At 32.6% G+C, this 22675-nt stretch overlaps 1 protein-coding gene across 2 annotated transcripts; it reads right to left on the bottom strand.

Annotated features, from left to right (window-relative positions):
* Window positions 1-6474: 6474 nt before the first annotated feature.
* Window positions 6475-14626, bottom strand: LOC110604196. Of its 2 annotated transcripts, none has more exons than XM_021742330.2 (8): window positions 14316-14626; window positions 12773-12865; window positions 12501-12568; window positions 12086-12158; window positions 8894-9006; window positions 8658-8762; window positions 7958-8057; window positions 6475-6871 (listed from the first exon to the last, which is right to left on the bottom strand). In XM_021742330.2, the coding sequence occupies exons 2-8, from the start codon at window positions 12854-12856 to the stop codon at window positions 6695-6697; spliced, it is 720 nt and encodes a 239-aa protein (XP_021598022.1). In that variant the 5' UTR covers window positions 12857-12865; window positions 14316-14626; the 3' UTR covers window positions 6475-6694. The 2 variants fall into 2 exon arrangements, with proteins under 2 accessions (XP_021598022.1, XP_021598023.1); XM_021742331.2 differs by having other exon boundaries at window positions 8894-8994; window positions 14316-14623.
* Between the last annotated feature and the right edge of the window lie 8049 nt (window positions 14627-22675).

The raw sequence follows: 22675 nt of genomic DNA, 5'->3' as shown, positions 1-22675 counted from the left end.
CTTTTAGTATTTAATAAAATTTAATATTTCTAAGAATATATATTTGAAAAGTTAATAAAAAATTGTCTTTGTTAATATGTGTAAGAAAAGCAAAGTAGACAAAAATTATAGGACAGAACGTGTATATATATATATATATAGTCTAAATACATACTTAAACACTTAAACTATTTAGGCTTTGTCCATCACACTCTTGCACTAAATTTATGACCTATTAGACACTCAAGCTATTTAAAATTATTATACTTAAATACAAAATTGCATAGTGCAAGATGAGTGTATTACACGCCAATTGACATGTACATATAATACCAAATGTTTAAAATAAGTAAACTGATGTGGTATTGTTGAGAATACTCAACTACGAAGCGTGTTTTTCTTTTGAGAATTTCCAAATGTAATTTAAAATCGCATTGAAAGTTTGAATGGTTTAGGCTATCTGTAAATACATGTGTTGGTGAAGATTAATCCAAATACACTTTTGATTGATCGCATTACTGAATCGAGTCAATATTTTAGGGCTTCAGCTTACTTCGACAATAGACCTAAGATCGAAGAATCGAGTGTTTGGAAACAAATGTGAGTGAGATTTTTTTTTTTTTTTTTTGATTTATTGAGAACTCGCATGTGTTCTTGGGAGGATTGTTGAAAACTGTAGCTTCTGGTTTGTTTGAAATGAGAAGCGAGGTGTTTTGGTTAATAAAGAGTAAGCTTTGGCTATTTATATTATAACCAGTTTTTATTATTTTGCATAGTTGAGTGGTCATATATCAAATAGTTTGTTGTTTTCTTTTATTTATTAATCTTTACTATTCTTACTTTATATGTGAGAATCTGTGAGTTGGCACTATGGGGGGAAGGGTTTGTCAAGAAACTACACCCCATATATGTTGGGGGTATGCAGGAAACATGTCCAATGGATCCAGACTATATGTCTATACTTGATATGCTTGATTTTGCAAAGGAGTGTGACTGTGGTGACGTTGTAGGTATCTATCATAGGCCTGTTGATAGACCAAAAAAAAAGACTTTAGGCTTGTTTGGATTGATAACATCCTTTTAAATTTATTAAAGGACATTCGGGATGGTAGGACATTTGAAATATATGTGGGCCATACAGATGTTGGGTCTTCAAGGTCTAGGTTAACAAGAGGAGAGGGAAATACTGTAAAAGAGGCTAGAGATAATGATACTATATGAAAAGAGGTAGATGAACTAATGGATGAGCTAATTACATATCCACAAGTTGTTGAGCTACGTACAAATCTTGTAATTGATAACCAGTCTACAAATCCACTAGTAGATAAGGAAGGTGAACAAGTCCTAAATCTAGATCCATATGTTGTTGACTCCACTCAAACTCCACTATCTCAAAATACAGGGTTACCAAGTGAGGAATGTTTTAAAAGTTACAATAGCTTAGATGGCTTTTTTAATGTTGGTGAAGATAATGAAGAAGATAGCACTGATGAGGATTTAGATATTTGTAGTGATGAGGAGGAATTTATTGCTATACTAGAAGGAAGTGATGTTGATCAAGAGCTAAGACATGCAATAGAAACTGTGAGGGAATTGAAGAAGAACAAAGGAGCAAAGGAAATTGACAGAAATGCAACAGAAGGATTAAAATTAGGAGAGCCAGGCAGTTGATATAGGTTTTGAAGGATTAGAGAGGAATAACAACAGATATGAGGGAAAGGTAGCAGGAGAAGAGGAATACTGGGGGAGTTCAGATCCAAGCAGTGAAGATCTTTTTTATTATAACTCACATAATGAGGATGCAGATCCACCAGCTAGGAGAAGGAGTGTAAGTACACACTATGATCCAGAATGCCAAATCCCAGTATGCGAGCTAAGTTTGATCGTTGAGAATGCCATTCAATTTAGGCATGTTGTTAGTAAATATGTTATGTCTATGGAAATATCTTTAAAATTAAGACCTAATGAGCCTAAAAGAGTGAGGGTAATATGCAAGGAAGGATATCCATGGTTGTTATTTGGTAGCTTGGATGCACAATCTAATAATTTTGTTATTAAATCCTATACCCTATAAATAGATGTTACAAAAATAGGCAGTGTAATTCAAATTTCATTGCAAAATTTTTTGAGAGTAGGATTGTTTTACAACCTAGTATCAAGCTATGGGAATTACAGAATTTATGCAAAGAGGAGTTAGGATGCTATATTGGAAAAACTAGTTGTAGGAGAGCCAAATTGAAAGTGTTACATAAAGTAATGGGGGATTATAGAATTGAGTATGCTAGGTTACATGACTATGTTGACAAGTTAAAGAGGTCAAACCCTGGCACTACTTCCTTTGTTTGGACTGAGTAAAAAAATGATTCAGGAAAAGTAATGTTAAGCAGGTTTTATATTTGCTTCAATTCAATAAAATAAGGATTTAAACTTCATTGTAGGAAGATCATTGGGTTAGATGGGTGTTTTCTCAAAAGTGCTTGTAAGGGACAATATTTAGTTATTGTTTCTAAAGATGGGAACAACCAAATGTTCCTTATTGCCTTGTTGACTTAGAGGCCAAAGTGACATAGAAGTAGTTTATAAGGATTATCAAGGATGACCTAGAGCTTGGAACAAGGGAAGAGCTTACTATTATTACAGACATGCAGAAGGTATATATAGTATCTCTACTTATTTTATATTTAATAATTTCATATTTAGTTTATAGTTAATAACTAATATGAAACAACTAATACATCTTATGGCAGGGCTTGTTTCTGCTATCAAGGAGGAACTCCCTGATGCTGAGCATAGAATATGTGGAAAACATATTTACCATGCATGGGCAAAGAAATGAAGGGGTGAGGAAAGGAGAAAGAGGTTTCGGTTAGTTGCTAAGTCAAGTTTTAAAGTAGACTTAAAAGACAATTTAAAAGAGTTAGCTAAGTTAGGTAATGGTATATGTGAAGACCTTTTAGCTTATCCTGTTGAAGATTGGGTTGGAGTTTATCATAGTCCTTATTCAAAATGTAATGTACTTGAAAATAATATGTGTGAAACTTTCAACTTATAGATTTTGACTGCTAGGCACAAGTCTATCATATCAATATTGGAAGAGATAAGAATCAAAATAATGAACAGAATAAGGACTATGAGGGGATTTGCTAAGAAATGGATTTCTGATAAAAGTCCAATGGCCATGGATTGTTTAGAGAAAAACACTAAAATTGCAAACAAGTGTAGGATTGAATGGAATGGAGAGGCTAGATTTGAGGTCATAGATGGTGAGTATGGTCATACAATAGATTTGGAAAGACAAAAGTGTACATGCAGATCTTGGGAGATCAAGGGTATTCCTTGTTCACATGCAATTTGTTGCATTTTTTACAAGAAGTTGAACCCTAAAGACTTTATCTGCAAGTATTATACAAAGGACTATTATCTCAAATCTTACAATGTTACTATACAACCAATGAGTGGTATGAAGCTTTGGACTGAGACTAAAAATTTAGTGATAGAACCACCAGTGATCACAAAATAGCCTGGTAGACTAAAAAAAAAAAGACGAAGAGACAAGGATGAGGTGAGGAAGAAAACAGGTAAGCTTTCTAAGCAAGGATTAAAGATAACATGTACTATTTGTAAGAGTAGTGACCATAACAAAGCCACTTGTCCACAAAATCTCAGTTAACCCAAGTATGAAATATTTAAGTAATGTATATTATTTTTTTCATGATAATCACTTTTATGTTTAATTACTGTGATATTTGCCCATTTAGACTAGTTAAGGTAATCAATTGCATTTTGGGTCACAGTCATCATATGCTCATGAGGTGGTTAATACACCACCATTTCCTACTGGTGGATCTAATGAATCAATAAGAGGAGTACATTCTATAACTACATTTAAAGGCAGAGGCATCAGAAGGGGCAATTATAAGGGTATGGACAAAGGTAGAGGGAAGTCAATTGCTAATGATTTATCAACTAATATAGGTGCTAGGAGTAGGGACATTGACAAATTACCTTGCAAAAGAGGGGTATAGGCATTGACAGTATTAGGGGGTCAGCAAAAAGGAGAAGATTTATTGGTCATGGCTGCTACATTAATGCTGAAAAATGATTCTCAATCCAAAATGTTGGTTATTTAAAATATTACAAATATTACAATAAAGTATTATAAGTTTCTTATTTTATCACTTAATTGACTTAATAAATTCTTTGCAGCTTAGAATTGGTAGCAACAGTAGGGTGATCATGCATCATACACAACAATCTACAATCAAGAGAACATCTGTAGTTACTGGTGATCTATAGGATTGAGATAGAAGGGAAAATCTGCTTTAACTTCAAATTAGTTGCAGCAAAATAGAGACCGCCAGGTGATGATAAGGAGGCAAGCTAGAGAGCAAAATAGAGACAACCATATGATGACAAGGAGGCAATCTAGAGAATAAGCTCAAAGTAGTTCAACATCAGCAGTTTGCAATCTAAGCTAGAATAGCAATATTTAATGCTAGTGATATTTATATGTTGCAACAAAGTCACATTTATTTTTTCAAACTTTTATGTAAATTGGATTAAAATATTTGATGTGATATTTATATTTTGTAATGGCTCCTTTACACTTAGCATTTGGAAAGCCTTTTAGCAAAGTCAATATTATATGTGATTTTATGTTTTGGTTATGAACAATACTATTTTACATTTTGGAATGGATCCTTTAGACTTAGCATTTGGAAAGCCTTTTAGCAAAGTCAATATTATATGTGATTTTAGGTTTTGGTTATGAACAATATTGTTTAAGGCAACATCTGTTATAGACAACATTTTGTAATCTTGGATATTGCAAGGTTTTTACTTTGTTATTTTGAATATGATTACGTTATGAAACAGTTTGGAGTCTTCGATGTTGATATGGTTCTTGCCTTGTTATTATGAACATGCTTTATCTTGTGTAAATATAATCTGCAATATAGTGGAGCATTTACCCCTTTTTTTCTCATTTTAAGTTAACCAATATAATGTGCAAGATCTTTTATACCAAATTACCAATATCACACAAACCAACCAAAATCATTTGGCAACCAAGGAGATTACAGACAATTTGATGGCATCAACCTAAAGTCACCTGTAATATGTTTATCTAATTACACAAAATATATTTTTGCAGCATATAGTTAACCTCTAACCTGTCAAAACAAAAAAAATTGTTGCCTACTTATACATTGTCTACTTCACACATAATTAATTAACTAGGCACACAGCATCCAAGCTACTAATATAATAATCATCCCTGTTGCAAATGAAAAAATTTTGCCCAATCTTCTTAACTTCTCTGCCCTTTTGTCTCTTTCATCTTCATGCTGTTTAACTCTTGACAGTAGCCCAAAATCACAAGCTTCAAATGCTCATGTATAGGAGGATCATACCAAGATAAATATCCATATGCCACAACACCCTTCACCAAAAAATATATTTATATTTATAAATATTTATCAATGTACATAAGTTTCACAATTACTAAAAGTTAAAACAAGTAGAATACATAAAAAAAAATCAAAAAATTATGTTGATCAACTCACCCCATAGTGTCTGCAACCAAAAAATCTCCTTTCTGATTTCATTCTTGTCCAAGAAGTTTTCATTTTCGCTAGTTCTCCACAATGACATACCAAATATAAAGAAGTAATTGGACTCGACTCCATCACAAAGTTAAAATAGCAAATTCCCCAAATTTCTATGAACTTAGGGTTTCAAATAAAATTTTATAAATGTAAAATAAAGAGAGAATAACAACAGAATCAATAATCTTGTTTAACAAAAAAAAGAAAATATAGGTTAAAGAACTTATATTTTAAAATATAACAAGATCAATATTTTAAAGTTCACCAATAATCTTGTTTAACAAGATCAAGAACTTATATTTTAAAGTTTCGGATTTCTTCTGGAGGTTCTGCTCAAGAGAGATAAAGTGGTCGAAGAGCTCCTTGCAAAAGAAAATTGCGTCTGCTCAATGGTTAGAGAAAGAGGAGTGTCGTAGAAGAGAGGGTATTTAGTCTGTTCTTTTTTTGAGTTATTTTTCTATATTAAAATCGGATAATTAGTTATTATAAATAAATAGGACTTTCTCATTAATTAAAATTCAAGGAATTCTATATTACAAATGAATATTTAGTCTTACAGCATGGTAGATGAAATTTACTCCTTAAAAAAAAGAGTACTCCGAGTTGCTCTGAAAATCTTTTACTGGATTAAAGTGTAATTAAGGTCGCTACAAGAAATTAAAACAAAGTGTTAGAAAGTATCAACAAATTTTCCCTTTCAATGTTTTTGAAGCCAACTCGCAATTTGGAGCTAGACTTTTATATGCACAAAAGATTAAAATAAGAATTATATTCATCCACAAAAAATGAAAAAAAAAAAAAAATACTTCACCTTCCAAGGGAAGAAAACAGAGGCATTGTATTTGTATTCAAGAAAAAGAAAATCAGCAAGGTCTAATGGAACAGGAGATATGAGAAGATTGATAAATTCACTTCAGATTAGTTGTCCATCCTAATAACACAAAACGGGAACCAACTTTAAGAGTTGCAAGATTAAATAAAACAGTCCACAAGAAATGTTATTGTGCTCTGTACTGCAGAGATATGGTGGAAAAATTATCTGAATAGCTATTTGAGCACCACAAATTTAGAAGGAAACTGGCATGGTTAACTGCGAGAATCATAACAGTTCAAGTGACACGAATTAGGAGTACAACCATGATGAAAATACAGGTCATTACAAAAATCAGAAGCCATGTGAAGCATGTGGTTTTGGAAGTTTTTGAGTATATCTCCAAGGCTCGAACATTAGCACGACCAGTGCTAGCCAAGCTCTGCTCGACAGCCTTCTCTGTAGAATCAAGTATCTGCACTCAAACAAACAATCAAGGTCCATGAATGAAATCACTTGTCAAATTACAAGTACAGGATAAAGCTCAAGCCAAACATCTTTTCATCCTCCATGACTGGAAGGGAGTGCATAATATGAAAGAGATATGGAAGGACAACTGATATTAAAATAATGAAAGGACAATATCCTAAAAACCAAACTTATTTTTTCCTTGACAAATATTACCTCAAACTGTGGTAATTAAATGAGAGAATTACTACCAGGTTCCTAGACTTCTAAAAGTTCATTAGTTCATACTTTTTTCAAAATCACTCAATTAAAGGATCCTGTATTTTATAAAATCAAACTCTAGTCCTTTTGTCAAAAAAGTCGTTAGTCAACTTATTTTAACACTGGTCAAAGGGACTAAACAATATGAATATTTAAAATTATAGGGACTAAACAATATAAATATGATAATAAAGTCATATTTTTTATCTTAAAAAAGTTAAACATAAAGAGTGTAAAATAAAGTTACAACAAATTTACAATTTTAACAAAAATGACAATTTTAAACTTTACATTTTCTTTTTATAATCATGCCCTCAACTTTTGATTTTTAACATTATATCATACCGTTATCACACTGCTAACCAGTAACAGCAGGCTACAAGAGTTTAGGGCACATTTGTTTAAAAAAAAAGTCTAGAATACAATTGATAAAATTGATAACGTTCGGGATTTAACATTATTCCATAATAAAACCATTCCTCTATCAAAAAAAAAAAATAGAGAAAGAATTTTTGGGTCTAATTAGACATTGAATAAAAATCAAGGCCAGTTTTTAGTTTTTGTCTTGAATCACATTTCATATCAAATTAAGCGTTAGTAACTCTTCACTGAATGAATAATGAAGCACCAAATTGTGCAATGCAGCCTCTAGAAAATGTAAGAGGTGCGCACCAACACTAAAATTGCACAATCTCCTCAGAGTAATGCATTTCGAATGAATTGTCAACATTAACACACGAAACTATGAATCTCCTCAGAGTAATGCATTTCGAATGAATTGTCAACATTACCACACGAAACTATGTATTCATAAGATGATAAAAGTCATGACCTTTTCAGTATTTTGCACGGACTGACTCATCATGAGACTACTTTCTTTGAGTTGCTGGGCCAACTGGACCATTTCATCAGTCAAATCCTCCTGAAGCTTTCTGTTACGAGAGAGGAAATTAATAAGAACTCGGACTAATGAGTTACGTGAATCAAGTTCTATTCAAATATCTATGCCTCTATCACATCAGGACTTGCACTGTAGGTTAAGAAACAGTTACAGTTACCATATTGCACATGAACTCACAGTGGCCTTTCCACCTTATCTGAGGAGGGGAGTTGAGGTAGGGGATGAAGGTAATATAACAAATACCATAGGCTAATATTGATGTGGCTCTTGCCCTCCCCCACACTAGTTCCGCTCTTCCCCCCATCTTATAGTATCAGGCCGATGCCATACAAGGTACCATGTTAGGTCAAATACGAGTACTTTCTTTCTGATGGAATACACTTTATTCCAATGGAATGCTTGGCACAGGAAGGAGCTTAAAGTAGAATCATGGATTATTACAACAGGGAAAGGTGGTAGCTCATCTCCTCAATAAGATAGCAAGTGATAGTTGCCAGGGGTGGTGTGGAACTCCCACAAGAGTACATCATATGCAGTATGAAATGCAAATGAAACTGTAGGTATTTGAAATTTTTTATTAAAATGCAAATTTCACAATCAAGTAGACCCTGAATGAACAATAATAAAGTACCTGTGCTTTTCAATGTGTGCTTTTGCTGCAGTATCCAGTTTGACAGTTGCTGATGTATGAACCTGATTAAGGTCATGAGTTCTGTCATCAATATTTGATGCTGCCCTGTTTGACATGCCACATGATTCAAAATGAAGCAAATTACAACCCAAGAAGGGGGATAAAGGAGAAGATTAAAGCAATAATTGGCAGATCCCATCTATCACATAAGTTCTAACAACTACAGATTCATTTACACGAATCTTCTTCTCAAGCCTGGAGAAGAGGCAAAGTGAGTTTCTTCATCCGCTTTAGGACTTTCTTTAGCAGAACTCTCAGCAACAGATTCTTCAGATACCTGAATATGAGTCTAAAGATTAGACATATAAAAAATGATCAGCAATTTAACATTTACCATTATATATTGGCATAAGCCAAGACCCTCACAGTACATAAGGGACATGCTAGAAATAATTTGACAGGTGATTGTTCTTTTAAAAACATAAGGAGATGAACATGAGGCAGTTACAAGCAGTCCTGCCCACAGGCCAGAACTGCCAGTTCTGGGGCTTCACATTTCATGCCAGTTTCATTTCAAGAATGATTAAGGTTCAAAATGGGTACAGTCATAGTTGTCAAAATGAGATTTGAATCAAGAATTGAAATGTTCATTTTATGAATCGAGAATCGAATCATAAGATTCAATAAAAATTCTAGAAATTAATTAAAAATAGTATATATTCTAAAAATAAGTAAAAAAAATCTTACAATGATATATTTTGATAAATATTTAATTATCATTTATATAATTAGAGATATTCTTTATAATAGAATGATATGTATTATCAATGTTACATAATTTTATGTTATAAATTATAAACTCTAGAATTGTAGACAATAGTTACCATCATACATATGTTGAAATTCTTATGTAAATTTAATCAACTAATTAAATAGTAAAAAAAGATAGCAAATTTTAATATTATTAATATAAATTGTCATAACTTTACAATTATAATTAGTTAAATAAATTGACTAAAAAGAAAGAAGCGGGAGAGGGAAAGAATGGATGATGGAAGAAAAATAATTAAGGAAAGGTTTCATATGCATTTTTCATGGCAAAAATGAATGAGATTTTAAATTTTAAAATTATAAGGTCTAACAAACCCTTTATAAATACTTGATTGAATAGGGTGAAGATTAGATCAGTTCATATTGATTCACTATTGATTCTTTCAATTTAGTCACAATTCAGATACATTTGCAATTTACCTATATATTTGAATAGCTAGGATGTGAAATCTAATAAATAATCATTAGATTCGAATCAAAGTATGACTTAGGAACATTTAAAATTCACCCTATAAACTCGAATCAACTTGTTGGGAAATTGATTCAAATCGTAAGATTTTGACAATAGTGTATATGGTTTGAAGCAATTATGGTTCCTATTCAGCCCCAGCTAGAGATTTTTAAAACTACAACAATATTAACACTTTATAAATTACAATACATAAATTTACAAGATACACAATTTGGTTCAATTTCATTCTACAAATTTATGTGGAATTCAATTGAATTTTAGACAAAATTCATTTGAAATTAACTCCACCATTTGACATAACATAAGTTAAAATACAAAACTTAATCGAATTCCACATAGCTCATGTTTTGTATAGCTTGGTAATTGAAATTCATTTGGTTTTATTTCCTAAACTACCCTCAAGAGTAAAATTAAAAAATTTTAATTTTCTACTAGATCAAAAAATTTTATATTTAATAAATTTATTACAATTGATAACTATATATACCCGTAATAATATATTAATTAATATAAAATAGTTTACATGTCTTGGAGATCTATAACAAAATAATAAATAGTGTCAATGCTAAGAGAATGATAAACTTAGATATTACAAAGTTAGAAAAAGATATATATCTCACATACCCGTCTAGACATATTAATAGTAAATAAATAAAAAACTTTATTTGTTAAACTTTAAATAAATAAAAAGCTAATTTTATGGCTTTCATCTTCTTTAACTGACATAATTCTATTAAATATAAGATGGATGATTGGGAGAAAATTACTTAATAGTGGTATTTTAGTCCAAAAACTATTGTTATGTAATGTAAGTTCTATGGAATTCAATTCAAATTTCATTAGATTTTATAGTTGGTTTTAGTTATAACTAATTTCATGAAATTGAATTCTTATAATTTTTATTCAAATCAAATACACAAAACATGTAATTTCAATTGAATTCCATAAATTTGAGAATTGAAAGCCAAACATGGCGATAGGTTTATAATATATTGTTTAAATAGCTTTTCTAGTAAAAACATAGGGAACTACTGTATTATTTTTCTTTTAAGAAAAGAGGAAAAATTGAATCAAGTTGATACCACTTGGAACCGGTCAATTCTGAGCAAATCCAGTCCTAGTTCAAGAAGGGGAGTCCCATAACAGCCTCCTAATAAATGGTCCCAGTCAAGTTCATGGATTGGAATCGCTTGACCAGTTCCGATTACTGGGTTTGACCGGTCCAAGACTCATCCAGCTCACGGCACAGACCAGACCATGGCTAGGTTCTCCTCAAATTGACCCAAAAAATTAAACAGAAATTTAGTGCTTAATGAAATTTAGTGCTGGATTGCAAGGCTGAAACATTGAGGACAATTCTGCTGCGGGCACAACTGTTGTAGATCGAGAATGACCACTAATCTGTAATCGAACCTTTAGCCGTGAAAAGATAGCTAAAGGTCCTACCAAAATTTTCCAGCACTAACCTGCTGGAAAGAATTGGCATTTGTGCATATGACTTGCAGCTAGAGATTATACGAAAAAATGTTCATATTAAAGTTAATAAATTTAAAATTATAAGATTCACATATTTGTTTACCTTTGCATTACAGCAAATGCAGCAATTAAACAAACTCAAATTTGAAAAAAAATTGATTAATAGATGATGGAAGTCCCCATAAACTGAAACAAGAAGAACAACCACTAGACTTGATAACTCGAATAAAAGGGTAAGTGACTGGATGAAGGATGCCAGCAGTTAGAGAAATTAAGCCAACTAATTTCATGCTATCAACCAAGTCAAAGCATGCAATGAGATAAGCATCATAGTGGAGTGAAAAGGAAGGTCAATCAGCATATAATTAAAAAACACAAGTTTTTCAACAAATGATACTATCTAATCCTGTAAAATGCAATTTCCCAGATAATAACTGCAATGACAATAATATTTCTTTGATCTTTTAATACTTAAAATATTAAGAAGATGACTTACTCTTTGAACTTTGTAAAAACAGGTACATCCACATCCATAAATTCAAAATATCACTAATATTACTTGAGAAAAAATGCTGAATTTCACAATAAGACAATGACACCAATTCTTTCAAAACATGCAACACATCTGATTGTAGGTTATAGAACTCACAATTGGTGCAGCTATTCTGGAAGCAATGGCTTCAATCTTCTCTGAATACTCATTCACCTTAGCCTTTGGAACTCTGTAGAAATGTACACAAAAAAAAAAAGTTAGAAAAGTTTAGGATCTGTTGCAGAAACAGGAAACTCTCTAGCACTACTGAGGAAAAACCACCACCAAAAAAGGACAAAGAGACCGACTTATCATCTCAGCGTTCACTAAAAAAATGTTTTCATGAAAATTTGGTTCACTAGAACAATCAGGAAAGTGTTAACTCAAATGCAACAATAAGGGAATCTGACGCACAATCAAAGAAAGTTCACAAATCTTGAAATGGACATCTGAAAAGAGCTTCAATGTGAAATTCTATTGGAACACATCAAAAATTCAATAATAGAAATTAAGAAACAGTCATTAGACAGACCTAGGTAAGCCATCTGGGTTTCTTTCTTCAGCCAAATGTTCCAGTTGTTCCCGTAAAGTAGCAACATACTGCAAAGTTCCATTATTCAACTTATCTTCAGTCAATGATCCACAATTAAGTTCTTAAGTGAATATATGGAAACGAGAGAATTAAGTTGAGTAAAAAAACTTATTCAATTTGAAAAAAAAAAAAAATCAAAAACAACATACAATCTATTCAGATAAAGAAACATTGTGAAGGAAAAGTTTCAGTTCTGAGACCTATGAGCATACATGTATGAGTTTTGCTTTATTTTGTTGCCGAGGTGCAGCTACAAGCAGTCTCCTTAAGTTTACTTCTGTTTTACTGATTCCCATTACAAGATCCTATAGCATTAATGAAAAACACAAATTAATTTCAGAATCATATAATACCAACTCCAAAATGAAGCTCTATATAGTGCTACTCTCTTAAATGTTCTAAACTGCAATGGTGTGCTAATAAAACTTGTCCCCTTAAGAGTATCTAAAACCATACTCAGTCCTCCTAGGTTTAATTTGATAGAATTGCTTCTTCCAAGTAAGATTCCATTAACAAAATGATTGTACTTTCAAATTGGTCCCAAATTACCATTTGTCAAAAATAACCATAGGTAAAATCTGAAAGAAAGACATGCGAATAATATTTCTCTCCCCCTCTTTCTGTCTCCTTTTCTCTCCTTCTGTCTCTCTCTCCCTTAACCCCCCCCCCCCCTCTCTTCCTCGGCAACTAGTTTCCTCCTCTCTAGCATGAAATACCCTGCTCACTATCAAATTTAACCAAGACTTGTGTCGCTCCTCAACCTCAACCAAAACTCATAATCATGTGCACAAGCCCAAAACACAAAATCAACATTTCTTATTCAAAATCAACAATTCTTATTCCTCATTTTAACCTAGCAAATCCAACCAGTCTTTTTTATTTTTACTTTTTTTCTAACTGTTTGGGTCTTTAAGAATTCAACCATGAGAAACCCTAAAAAACATATCAGGCAAATTTTTTTTTGACGTTTGCATTGTTATTCCTTTATTTACAAGGGCCACGTCTTGATAGACATGGGCTGCATCAAGGAATACTTTTTGCATTGGCCTTTGAGAAACCATTCCTCAAAAACCTCTTTCTGTCAATTAGAGATTTGGCGTTTGAATAGAGTAAGTTCTCAATTATAATATTATTTTGTTTCCGCCTAATGAATCAAAGATATAATTGCACTTAAACAATTTCAGAAGTAATTTACAGGTTGCATAGTATCTGTGTTTTTTATTTGTTTTATCCATTTATTGAAATGGTTTTCAACCTGAAATATTTCCAACTCCTAGTATTTCCTGCTTTCTTTCAGTTAGCCTGTTGGTTCAACAACTAGCCCATTTTTCTGAAACACATTTAGAAACCATTTTGTGCTAAGGACAGATGACTTTGGAAGAAAAGCTATAAGAGTTTCCCTACCTCGTACCATCATAACGGCCTGAACGTCTTGCAATAAGTGTAAGTTTGAAGTCTAAGCTATCACTTTCTCATTACTGTCTTAATTAATGTGAATTTATAAAACCTAAATACCAATACCCTGGAACTTTTGTCCCCAACCCGAAGTTAAGAAAACATGGCAAAATCAAAGAGGCAATAAAAGAAAAAAGGAATGGAGTAAAATTGAGTAGCGGACAAGTAATAGATTTCTGCAGTAGTATACGAGACAAGGAATTGAGTAGCAAGCAATAATCTGAAACGCACAGTAAAAATTTATATTAAAAATTGAGCATAATGGAGTAAATAGCATCACAAATCGTTCAATTTAAATACCTCTTATGCTGTACTGGAATTGTGACCAGACAAAGATTAATAGAGAATGCAAGCAGCAATGGTGAAAATCTGCAATTATTACTGCTTCAACAGCGACGACAAAGGCCAACGGCGACGACCAGGAAAGGTAGTCAATACTCGCCAGAGGTTATCGAAAAAGGAGTTGCAGAGAGGAGGCCGAGAGAGAGGCACAATACTTGTTTTCGATCGGAGAGAGTACACATTAATGAATGTAAACGGATTGGTACGAACCCCAACTAGTTTATGATTATAATTCCCAAACCCGTTTAATATTTTAATTTCCATAAATGTAACCCTCCCAAATCCGTTTATACCCGCATACTCCCTTAACCCGATCAAACCCCCCCCCCCCCCCTTCTTTGATTAAAATGACTAAACAATGATCGCGTCAACTAATTCATCAACTCAAAAATTCCTAAATCGCTAAATTACAAAATAAGTATAGATACGACTAAACATTCTTCGTACTTATTGGCCTAATGGATTTATTCAAATTTAAAACTCAATTTTAAATCCAACCGATTAATTTTTTTTCAAATAATTATAATTTAATTTGATTTTTTTGAGAATAATTTATTGAGTCAGACTAATACCCTCTATAGCAATAAATGCTCCTTTCTAAAACAGTCACTACAACTTTTTTTTACCTACAAACGATAATTGCATGATTTGCAACTCGTACCAAATTTTATTATAGAAAATAATATAAATTTATCGATTGATAATGCTTTTAAGTTGATACGAAATCTGCTGAAATGAAATATGTAGAATGTGAGAATAAATATAAATAATATCCATAATTGAAGTACTGATAAACTACAAATAATAATATATACAATAGCATAATTTATTTTACATTATATATGTCGAAAATCATTAATTTTCCTACCATAACCAGTAACACCAAACTCACATAATAATAGTATGCACGATCCTACTTGAGCTATTTGAAACCACTACAACAATAACCGTAAGCAAAAACTTATCATTTCATACTACACCACAATTAAGTTTGATATATCTTGCAGAATATCAGTAAAAATACTACTCTATTGTAATAGATCAAAATCAATGGAGTGACATAGTGACTAGATTGGGCTGTATAAAATCAAAAACATTTTTATTTCTTTCCTTTCAGATATATCATAAAGTAAGTGTAACTAACGTGAATCCTCCATGTCCAACTAAAATCTTATGAGTAATGTCTCCCGTCATATTGCAAAACGGGGAAATTCCACAGGATTAGGTTTATAATTAGGGATCAATATGCCAAATCGCACGAGCATATAAGCATGAAAAGAAAATATGTTCTAGAATTTCAAAGAAAAACTGATAGGTGGAGCATTCAGGGTCATGTAAGATATCTCGACGAACTAAATTTACAAAGACTCATAATATATTGTGAAAAAATTACAAAAGGAAAATTTTTAATTTGGGAGGAACTTGAAGAAGAGACCACATGCCCTTCCATGTATCGGGATGAATAATGGAGGAAGAGGAGGGTGTATCCATCATTCGTTGTGCAGATGAACGATATATGAGTTGTCCATAATCAGATCGTACACTGCATTGACGAGTACGAGTATAGTGCTAAACAAGAGAATCATAAGCACTAGTAAGGCTACTGGAATCGAGAGATTAATCATAGCTAGCAAAGGAGTGAATAACTATCGCACTACTTGATGGTTTCAGTCCAACTCTATTATCCGTATTCCTCTCCCGCCATAGTAAATTGTGCCAATCCGGGTATGGTGTTGAGATTCAGTGCCGAACGATATTAGCAAGTGGATGATTAGGAGATAATTTGATAATTAGGATAAAGTCTGATGCATGCATCGAAACCTTTGATAAAAATGGAGAACAATACATGCAGTAGCAATTCTGTTGCATGTACAACAGCAGGTGAAGATACAAAAGTGAAAAATCTTTTTGAATCTGTATTTCAATTTTGATGCTCATTTATCATCCATAAATTCTTCTTGCATAAATGTTGATTTTAAGAATCTTCTGGTCATCTTTTTAAATGCCTTCAAATCCAAGAAGCCATATTTTCCAGTCCTTCAAATGGAATTCATTTTCATGCAATTCTGATGCTCATTTAGGATCTCTTAACCGTTGTTTGGAATTCTAAATTTTGAAAAATTCAAAAAATATATATTTTTTTTAAATTTTTGTATTCGGCAAAATCAATGATATAGAAATTTAATTGCTTGAAGAATTTGTGAGAATTGATTTTGAATTAAAAGTAATTCTTGTCAAAATTGTTAAAAATTTGCAAGAAATGATTTCACTTAAGGTTATTTACGTCAAAATTACTTAAGTAGCCATTGAAAATTCTTTTTATTTTCTTTTTCTTTCACCTTTAATTTTAAATTTATTTCTTATTTTTAATTAACAATTACTTTATATAAAAATTATTTTAATTTAATAGTAACTATTAATATGTAATGCATTTATAATTAATATTAAAATATTTATATATTATTTTATTAATTTTAAAAAATAATTTTTATATTTTTAATGGTAAAAAATTATGTAAAATTCAGAGTTTAAATGTTATAAAAATATTAATAATAATTTTTAATGAATGTGATAAAAAATAATTGTTATTTATAAAATTAAATATTTTTATGTTTTGTTTAAAAATAATAAGAATGATGAATAAATTAAAAAAAAATTGAATTTTATTATTCGTTTATCTAATATAAAAGAGTTCAATTGAATTCTATTACATTTAAATTGATTTCAAACAAATGAATTCTTTCACGAATAGAAATAAATTAAATTCTATTAATAGAATTCAATTCTTTTTTTAGAAGAATTGCATACCAAACAAGGATTATATTGACTAGTATGGACTTCTTTTCTAGTTTTTTGTTGCTTATGGTAAAAATCGTAGTGTTTGTGATTTTTGTGCATTTTATGGTAAAAATCATATGGGCTTCTTTTCTAGTTTCTTATTGTTTGGGTTTTATGGAGGTTATAGGTTTTGTGATTTTTGTGCATTTTAATCTGTCAGTTTGGCTACAGGCTTAGGTCTGCAAGTGTAGATTATCACCTTTGGATGGATTGTATACAAATTATTAGTTCAATTTCAAAAAAAAAAATATTTAATTTAATGGTTGCATTCTATTATTGTTCACCCCAACCCGACCAACCAACAAATTTCAACTTCGGGTTGAGTCAGTTTGCATGGCAAAATTCCATTAATTTGTGCAAGATATATTGAGTTGGTTTGGAAGTAAATTCTCATCCAAGCTGACCTATGAATAGTCTACAACCATAGATGACTAAACTTTCAAGGAGTAATTGACATCTGATTTATAAACAGGTTTTCTTCTAATTATGAAAAGTAAGTTATCTCCTGTTCTCTCATCATATCGAAGTCATAAAAAATAATTTATCCAAATCTGATAAGTTTGAGATCCGGTGAAGTATTCAGACGCAGACACTTGAGCAACAGCTTGATTTCATAGGCTGATCATTGTCTCTTGATTGGTTTCGTTAGATCCTTCCATGTTTGATCTTGAGGAACGAGGCTTACAAGATGGAAGTAATAGGTCATGGATCCATCGCAGATGTTCCCTATGGGAACTCTCTGATGCTCAAGTTAGATCAAGGATTATATGAGATTTATTAACATAGAAAGAAGATAAAAGAAATTAAATAATAACGCATTAGTTAGAAATTTTCAGAGGGCCTCTATCCTAAAGGTTCTTCTGTGAGTATCAGAGGGAGCGACATTCTTCCATGAATGTGTCTGAAAGAGATTAAATTTCTATGAATCTTTTTCTCCTTGAGGGCAGAAGAGAGAGAGAGAGCTCCCCGTTTGAGTTTGATTAGGGATATATATATTGATTGATTATTCTGATGACCTCTAAAGTCAAGTCGCATCATATATGACGTGAGCCTTAAAGTCCCATCATATATGACATGAACCTTCTTGCATAACACGCCATACATTTATGGAGGACAGGTTTAGCCCATATCTTGTTTGTCGTGTACGTCATGTAAATCATACTTTCGATCTGCTTATTTAATGCGTCGGAGGAGACTAAAGTGGCCACCCCGAGTATTGGAGGTCCGTATCTTGTCTTGGCCTTATCGGGTCACCCTTAGTCTGCACGACCTTTACAAAGTTCGATGGTTTTCAGATTGAGTTCTTGTGTGTGGTACGAGTGTTGGAGTGATTGGTCTGCTTATTCTAGGTGTAGGGAAAAGTGAGGGGTATTAAGGTTTGATATTTATGCTCTATAGGTTGGGCTTTATATAGCCCGGTCAAATTAAAAGGAAAGATTCACGCATCTCTTCCAATCATGCATACCCGTGTCTTGATCTTGAAGGATCTTATTTTTTATACATTATCAGATACCCTTTCGCTTCTCCATGGGTTATTTATAGTGGTTGGAGAAGCGAATTTATTCTTTTCTAGCCGTTGTGTACAGTTCTTGACACGTTCTCCTTCGAGAAATGCGTTTTCACCGTCATTGTTTTTTTAAAGGGTGCTATTAAATAGAGAACATAATTATTTAGGGGGGAGGGGTTTTGAAAAATTGCCACCTGAAATTTTTGAAATTGAAATCCCTCTAGGCCTATAAAAACCTTTCTTGGAAGATTTTAAATGACTTTAGCGTCTTCGAATTTTCTCCTTTCTGCTTCAAATTCTCTTCTTCTATAGTTCTTAAGAATTTCTTACCTCAGGTACGTCTTTCTTTCTCATGGCTCCTTTAGGATTTCTCCTCGTAGAAGGATTGCAGTCAAATGTTACTCAGAGCAATCTTTGAGAGCCATTCCCGAAGAGTTGATTCGTATGAATTTCTATCAAATTAGGGCTACAGACTCCTTTGAAATAATTTTTTTTTTCTCTTCCCCTCCTCCTCCTAGTCTAGTTGATGCTTAGTATGGTAAAAAACTTATTTTCTTCTTGAAGCAGTTTGATTATGGCCTGTCTTTCCCTTTTTCTCGATTTTTTATTGAGGTTTTCCAGTTCTACCGAGTGTCTCTTCGGATGCTGACTCCTAACTATATCTTATTCATGCGTGCCATTGAGATTGTGTGTTGGGGATGGGGATTCAAACCATCTGTGAATCTTTTTAGGTCTCTCTTTAAGATTTTTAAGTCAAATTACGGGTTTTGAAATTTTAGCGGCCATATGGGTCTGTCTATTTTTACTGTTCACAAGAATTCTATTCACCACTGGATTGAAAGCTTTGCTATTGTCCATTTGAGGGGTGAGCGAAGCTGGGGTTTTGACTTATCTTGAGGGGATGTTGATACCAGGTGTAATTGACGCGGAACTCTATGGCACAAGCCTCAAACCCACACACACAAGTAGATATGGAATCCAAAGATTTGATAAACCCACCTCCTATGGCACCCCACACTTAGAGAAGCTGAAACACTAATGACCGAAGGATTTAGATGAGAATCTGACAAATGCCACAATGAAAAGTTGATAAGTTAGCCAAGATTCCTGGTGCAATTGATGAAAGCAAATCCTCACTCTCACTCAAAGCAATACACGCCAAAGACATGAAAAGAATAATGAAAATTTAGATTCAAAGCGGCCTCTTATAAGTGTTTCTTATCCTTATATAGTAAGGAGAGAAAATAAAATCCTAAAATACTCTTTTTAGGTCTGGCCGAACTACACACAAGACCCAAGCCCAATTACACGCTAAAATAACACATCAAATACATAAGTATTAAAACATAAGCCCAAAGCATGGCCCAACACTCTAAAACTTAAAATATAAAATATGGCCAGAATACAAGCCCAAACAAAGCTAAAATAAAATAAGTGTTTAAATAATAAAATATAGTAAGCCCATCATAACAAAGTTGAATCTTCACAAAAGCCTTTCTTGATCTTCACAAAAGCCTTTCTTGATCTTCACTTTAGACTTCCCTTTGTGTAGTTTTAGCCCATTGGTTTGATTAGGCTCCCTAAGCCTATAATTGCAAGTGTTGTACCAAATTTGCCATATATGAGTTGAAGCACGCCCCAAATATATATTGATCATATGAAAATAATTTTGAACTCCTTTTAGATCCATTTGAATGATATAAGTTTGCTCCACACCATTGTTAGAAATTTGTTTTATTAGATCCGTATCATTCCCTCTTTCTTTAGAAAAGATTCGTCCTCGAATCTTGCTGATATTTATGTGAAGAAGGGAAGCTTTAGGAACCCATGTATCTTCAAAGACCTACTATTGAATAGGTGGAAATAGCATAAAACTTTCGTCATGTATGTTTTCATTAACAACCTGCACATCAAGAACAAATGAACGAGGCATAAAAATATTTGTCATAGAAAGATCCTGTGGATGTGACCCATTCTCCTCTACAACTTCCAAAGCAGTCTCATTCGCATCCTCCACCTCATCAATCATGTGCTCCCCATGTCCACCATCATTCACAACCTCTTCTATAAGCTCATTGATGGAATTTTCAACAACAATTATACTAGATTCATGCATTACAACTTCCTCTTCAATTTCAATCTCTATGGAAGTTGAGATTGAAACTTTAGCTTCTTCTTTCTCCTATTCTTTCTCCATCTTCTTTCTCCATCTTCCCTCCTTGAATTAGTCTTGATTCTTTTCTAGCCTCTTTACCCTCAAACTCACTCTTTTCTCTCATTTTTTCCTCAAAACTCAAGCTCTCACTCCCCTTTATAGCCAAGGCCGAAGCCTCCCTCTTCCTCTCCAGCATCTTTATTTGATCAGTATATACCTCTTGAGGTGATAAAGGAGCGAGTATAACCTTCTGTTCTTCATGAGTGAAGGAGCACTTGTTATTGAATCCATCATGTTGCACCTATCTATCATATTGCCACGACCTATCCAACAACATATGGCTTGCCTGCATAGGCACCACATCACACAAGATCTCATCCTTGTACCTACCAATAGAAAATGGTATAACCACCTGGCGTGTAACCCTAACCTCACCATAATCATTTAACCATTGCAATATGTATGGCCTAGGGTGTTTAATAGAAGCCAAGCCCAATTTCTCCACCATATACACACTAGCCACATTTGTGCAACTACCTCCATCAATAATGAGAGTACATACTTTTCCATTAGCCAAACACCTAGTAAATATGTTTTCCCGTTGTTCTATGCTTTCTTCCTTAACCTGCATATTCAGAGCACGCCTAGCAACAAGCATCTCACCATTTTCGGCAAGCAACACATTATCAATAAACACATCCGAATCATCACAGTCATTATTGCAATTAAGAGTTCTTTGAGATATTCTTGTAGAAGTGGAAGCTTGTGAGACATTCAAACTCTCCATAGTTTTAGTCGACCTCTCAAGAGTCTTATAAATCCTTCTAAACTCACTACTAACTGACTTTTTGAAGAGTTTATAATCACTAGCCATGTTTCATTCACTTTCATCATCACTATCCACCATATTTTTATATTTACTCATCTTTCCTTAAATCAATAAAGAATAAAGAGAACTAGCAAATATGGTGTTAGAAATAAAAGCACTCAAGTGTTTGCACTCTTACCACTCTTTTGTTGATTCTTCAATTGCACTTCAGAAACTAAGGTCAACCAACCAACCACAAGGTGTGTTTAATGAAACAAAGAAGGAAACTTAGAGAAAGAAGAAAGCGCACAAAAACTAGAAGGAAGACATTGACAATTTGAAAAGTAACATAAGAACTAGGTTTTGTGCTACTTGAAAATTATCACCTAGAGTATAAACACAAACAAATAATACTCTAGCAATGTCAAGGAAGCAAAAGCAAGCTTAAACAAAAAAAGAAACTTAAAATTCAAATAAAAATGAACATGGATAATATTTTGAATTTAATTCACTTCAAAGCAAATTAAATATGGATCTATTTAGATCTACCCAAAAAGGCAAGTATCAAAACCCCACAAATAGAATAAGAAAAAAAAAATTAAATTCCACTCAGTTCAGCATCATGGACGAAAATTCTAGTGTTAAAAAAAAGGATTTAACATCAAATTAATTTAGATGCAATTGCCTTAAATGTGCACTTTAGGGAATAGGCAGATTTCTTGTCTCCTAATCTGCATTCAACCCAATTCAAAATTCAAAATTCAAAGTTGATTCCCGTAAATTACAGCCATCAATTGAGATAGGTAAGGCAATATAGATGAAAAAGAAAACATATCACAATTTCGACTAGATTAAGATAAATAAGGCAAAGGCGGTTTTTGATTTTTTTTTTATGGATTTTGATTTTTTTTTCGTGATAATTAATAATCAAGAAGGTGCAGCCATTAATACACAAGCTTTCGCTGAAATCAATAAGGAAGAAAAGGAAAACTCAAAAACCCTAGATCCTA

Source organism: Manihot esculenta, chromosome 16 (genome assembly GCF_001659605.2).
Source record: "Manihot esculenta cultivar AM560-2 chromosome 16, M.esculenta_v8, whole genome shotgun sequence".
Lineage (NCBI taxonomy): Eukaryota > Viridiplantae > Streptophyta > Magnoliopsida > Malpighiales > Euphorbiaceae > Manihot > Manihot esculenta.
Note: the sequence above shows the minus strand (reverse complement) of the source record. Positions and strands in the feature narration are given on the sequence as shown.

Coding starts and splice junctions, on each gene's coding strand:
- LOC110604196 (XM_021742330.2), bottom strand. CDS start 12,856: ATGGGAATCAGTAAAACAGAAGTAAACTTAAGGAGACTGCTTGTAGCT. Junction 8,763..8,893: donor GGCTTGAGAAGAAGATTCGT/GTAAATGAATCT, acceptor CATGTCAAACAG/GGCAGCATCAAATATTGATG. Junction 6,872..7,957: donor CCGTGCAAAATACTGAAAAG/GTCATGACTTTT, acceptor GTTTGAGTGCAG/ATACTTGATTCTACAGAGAA.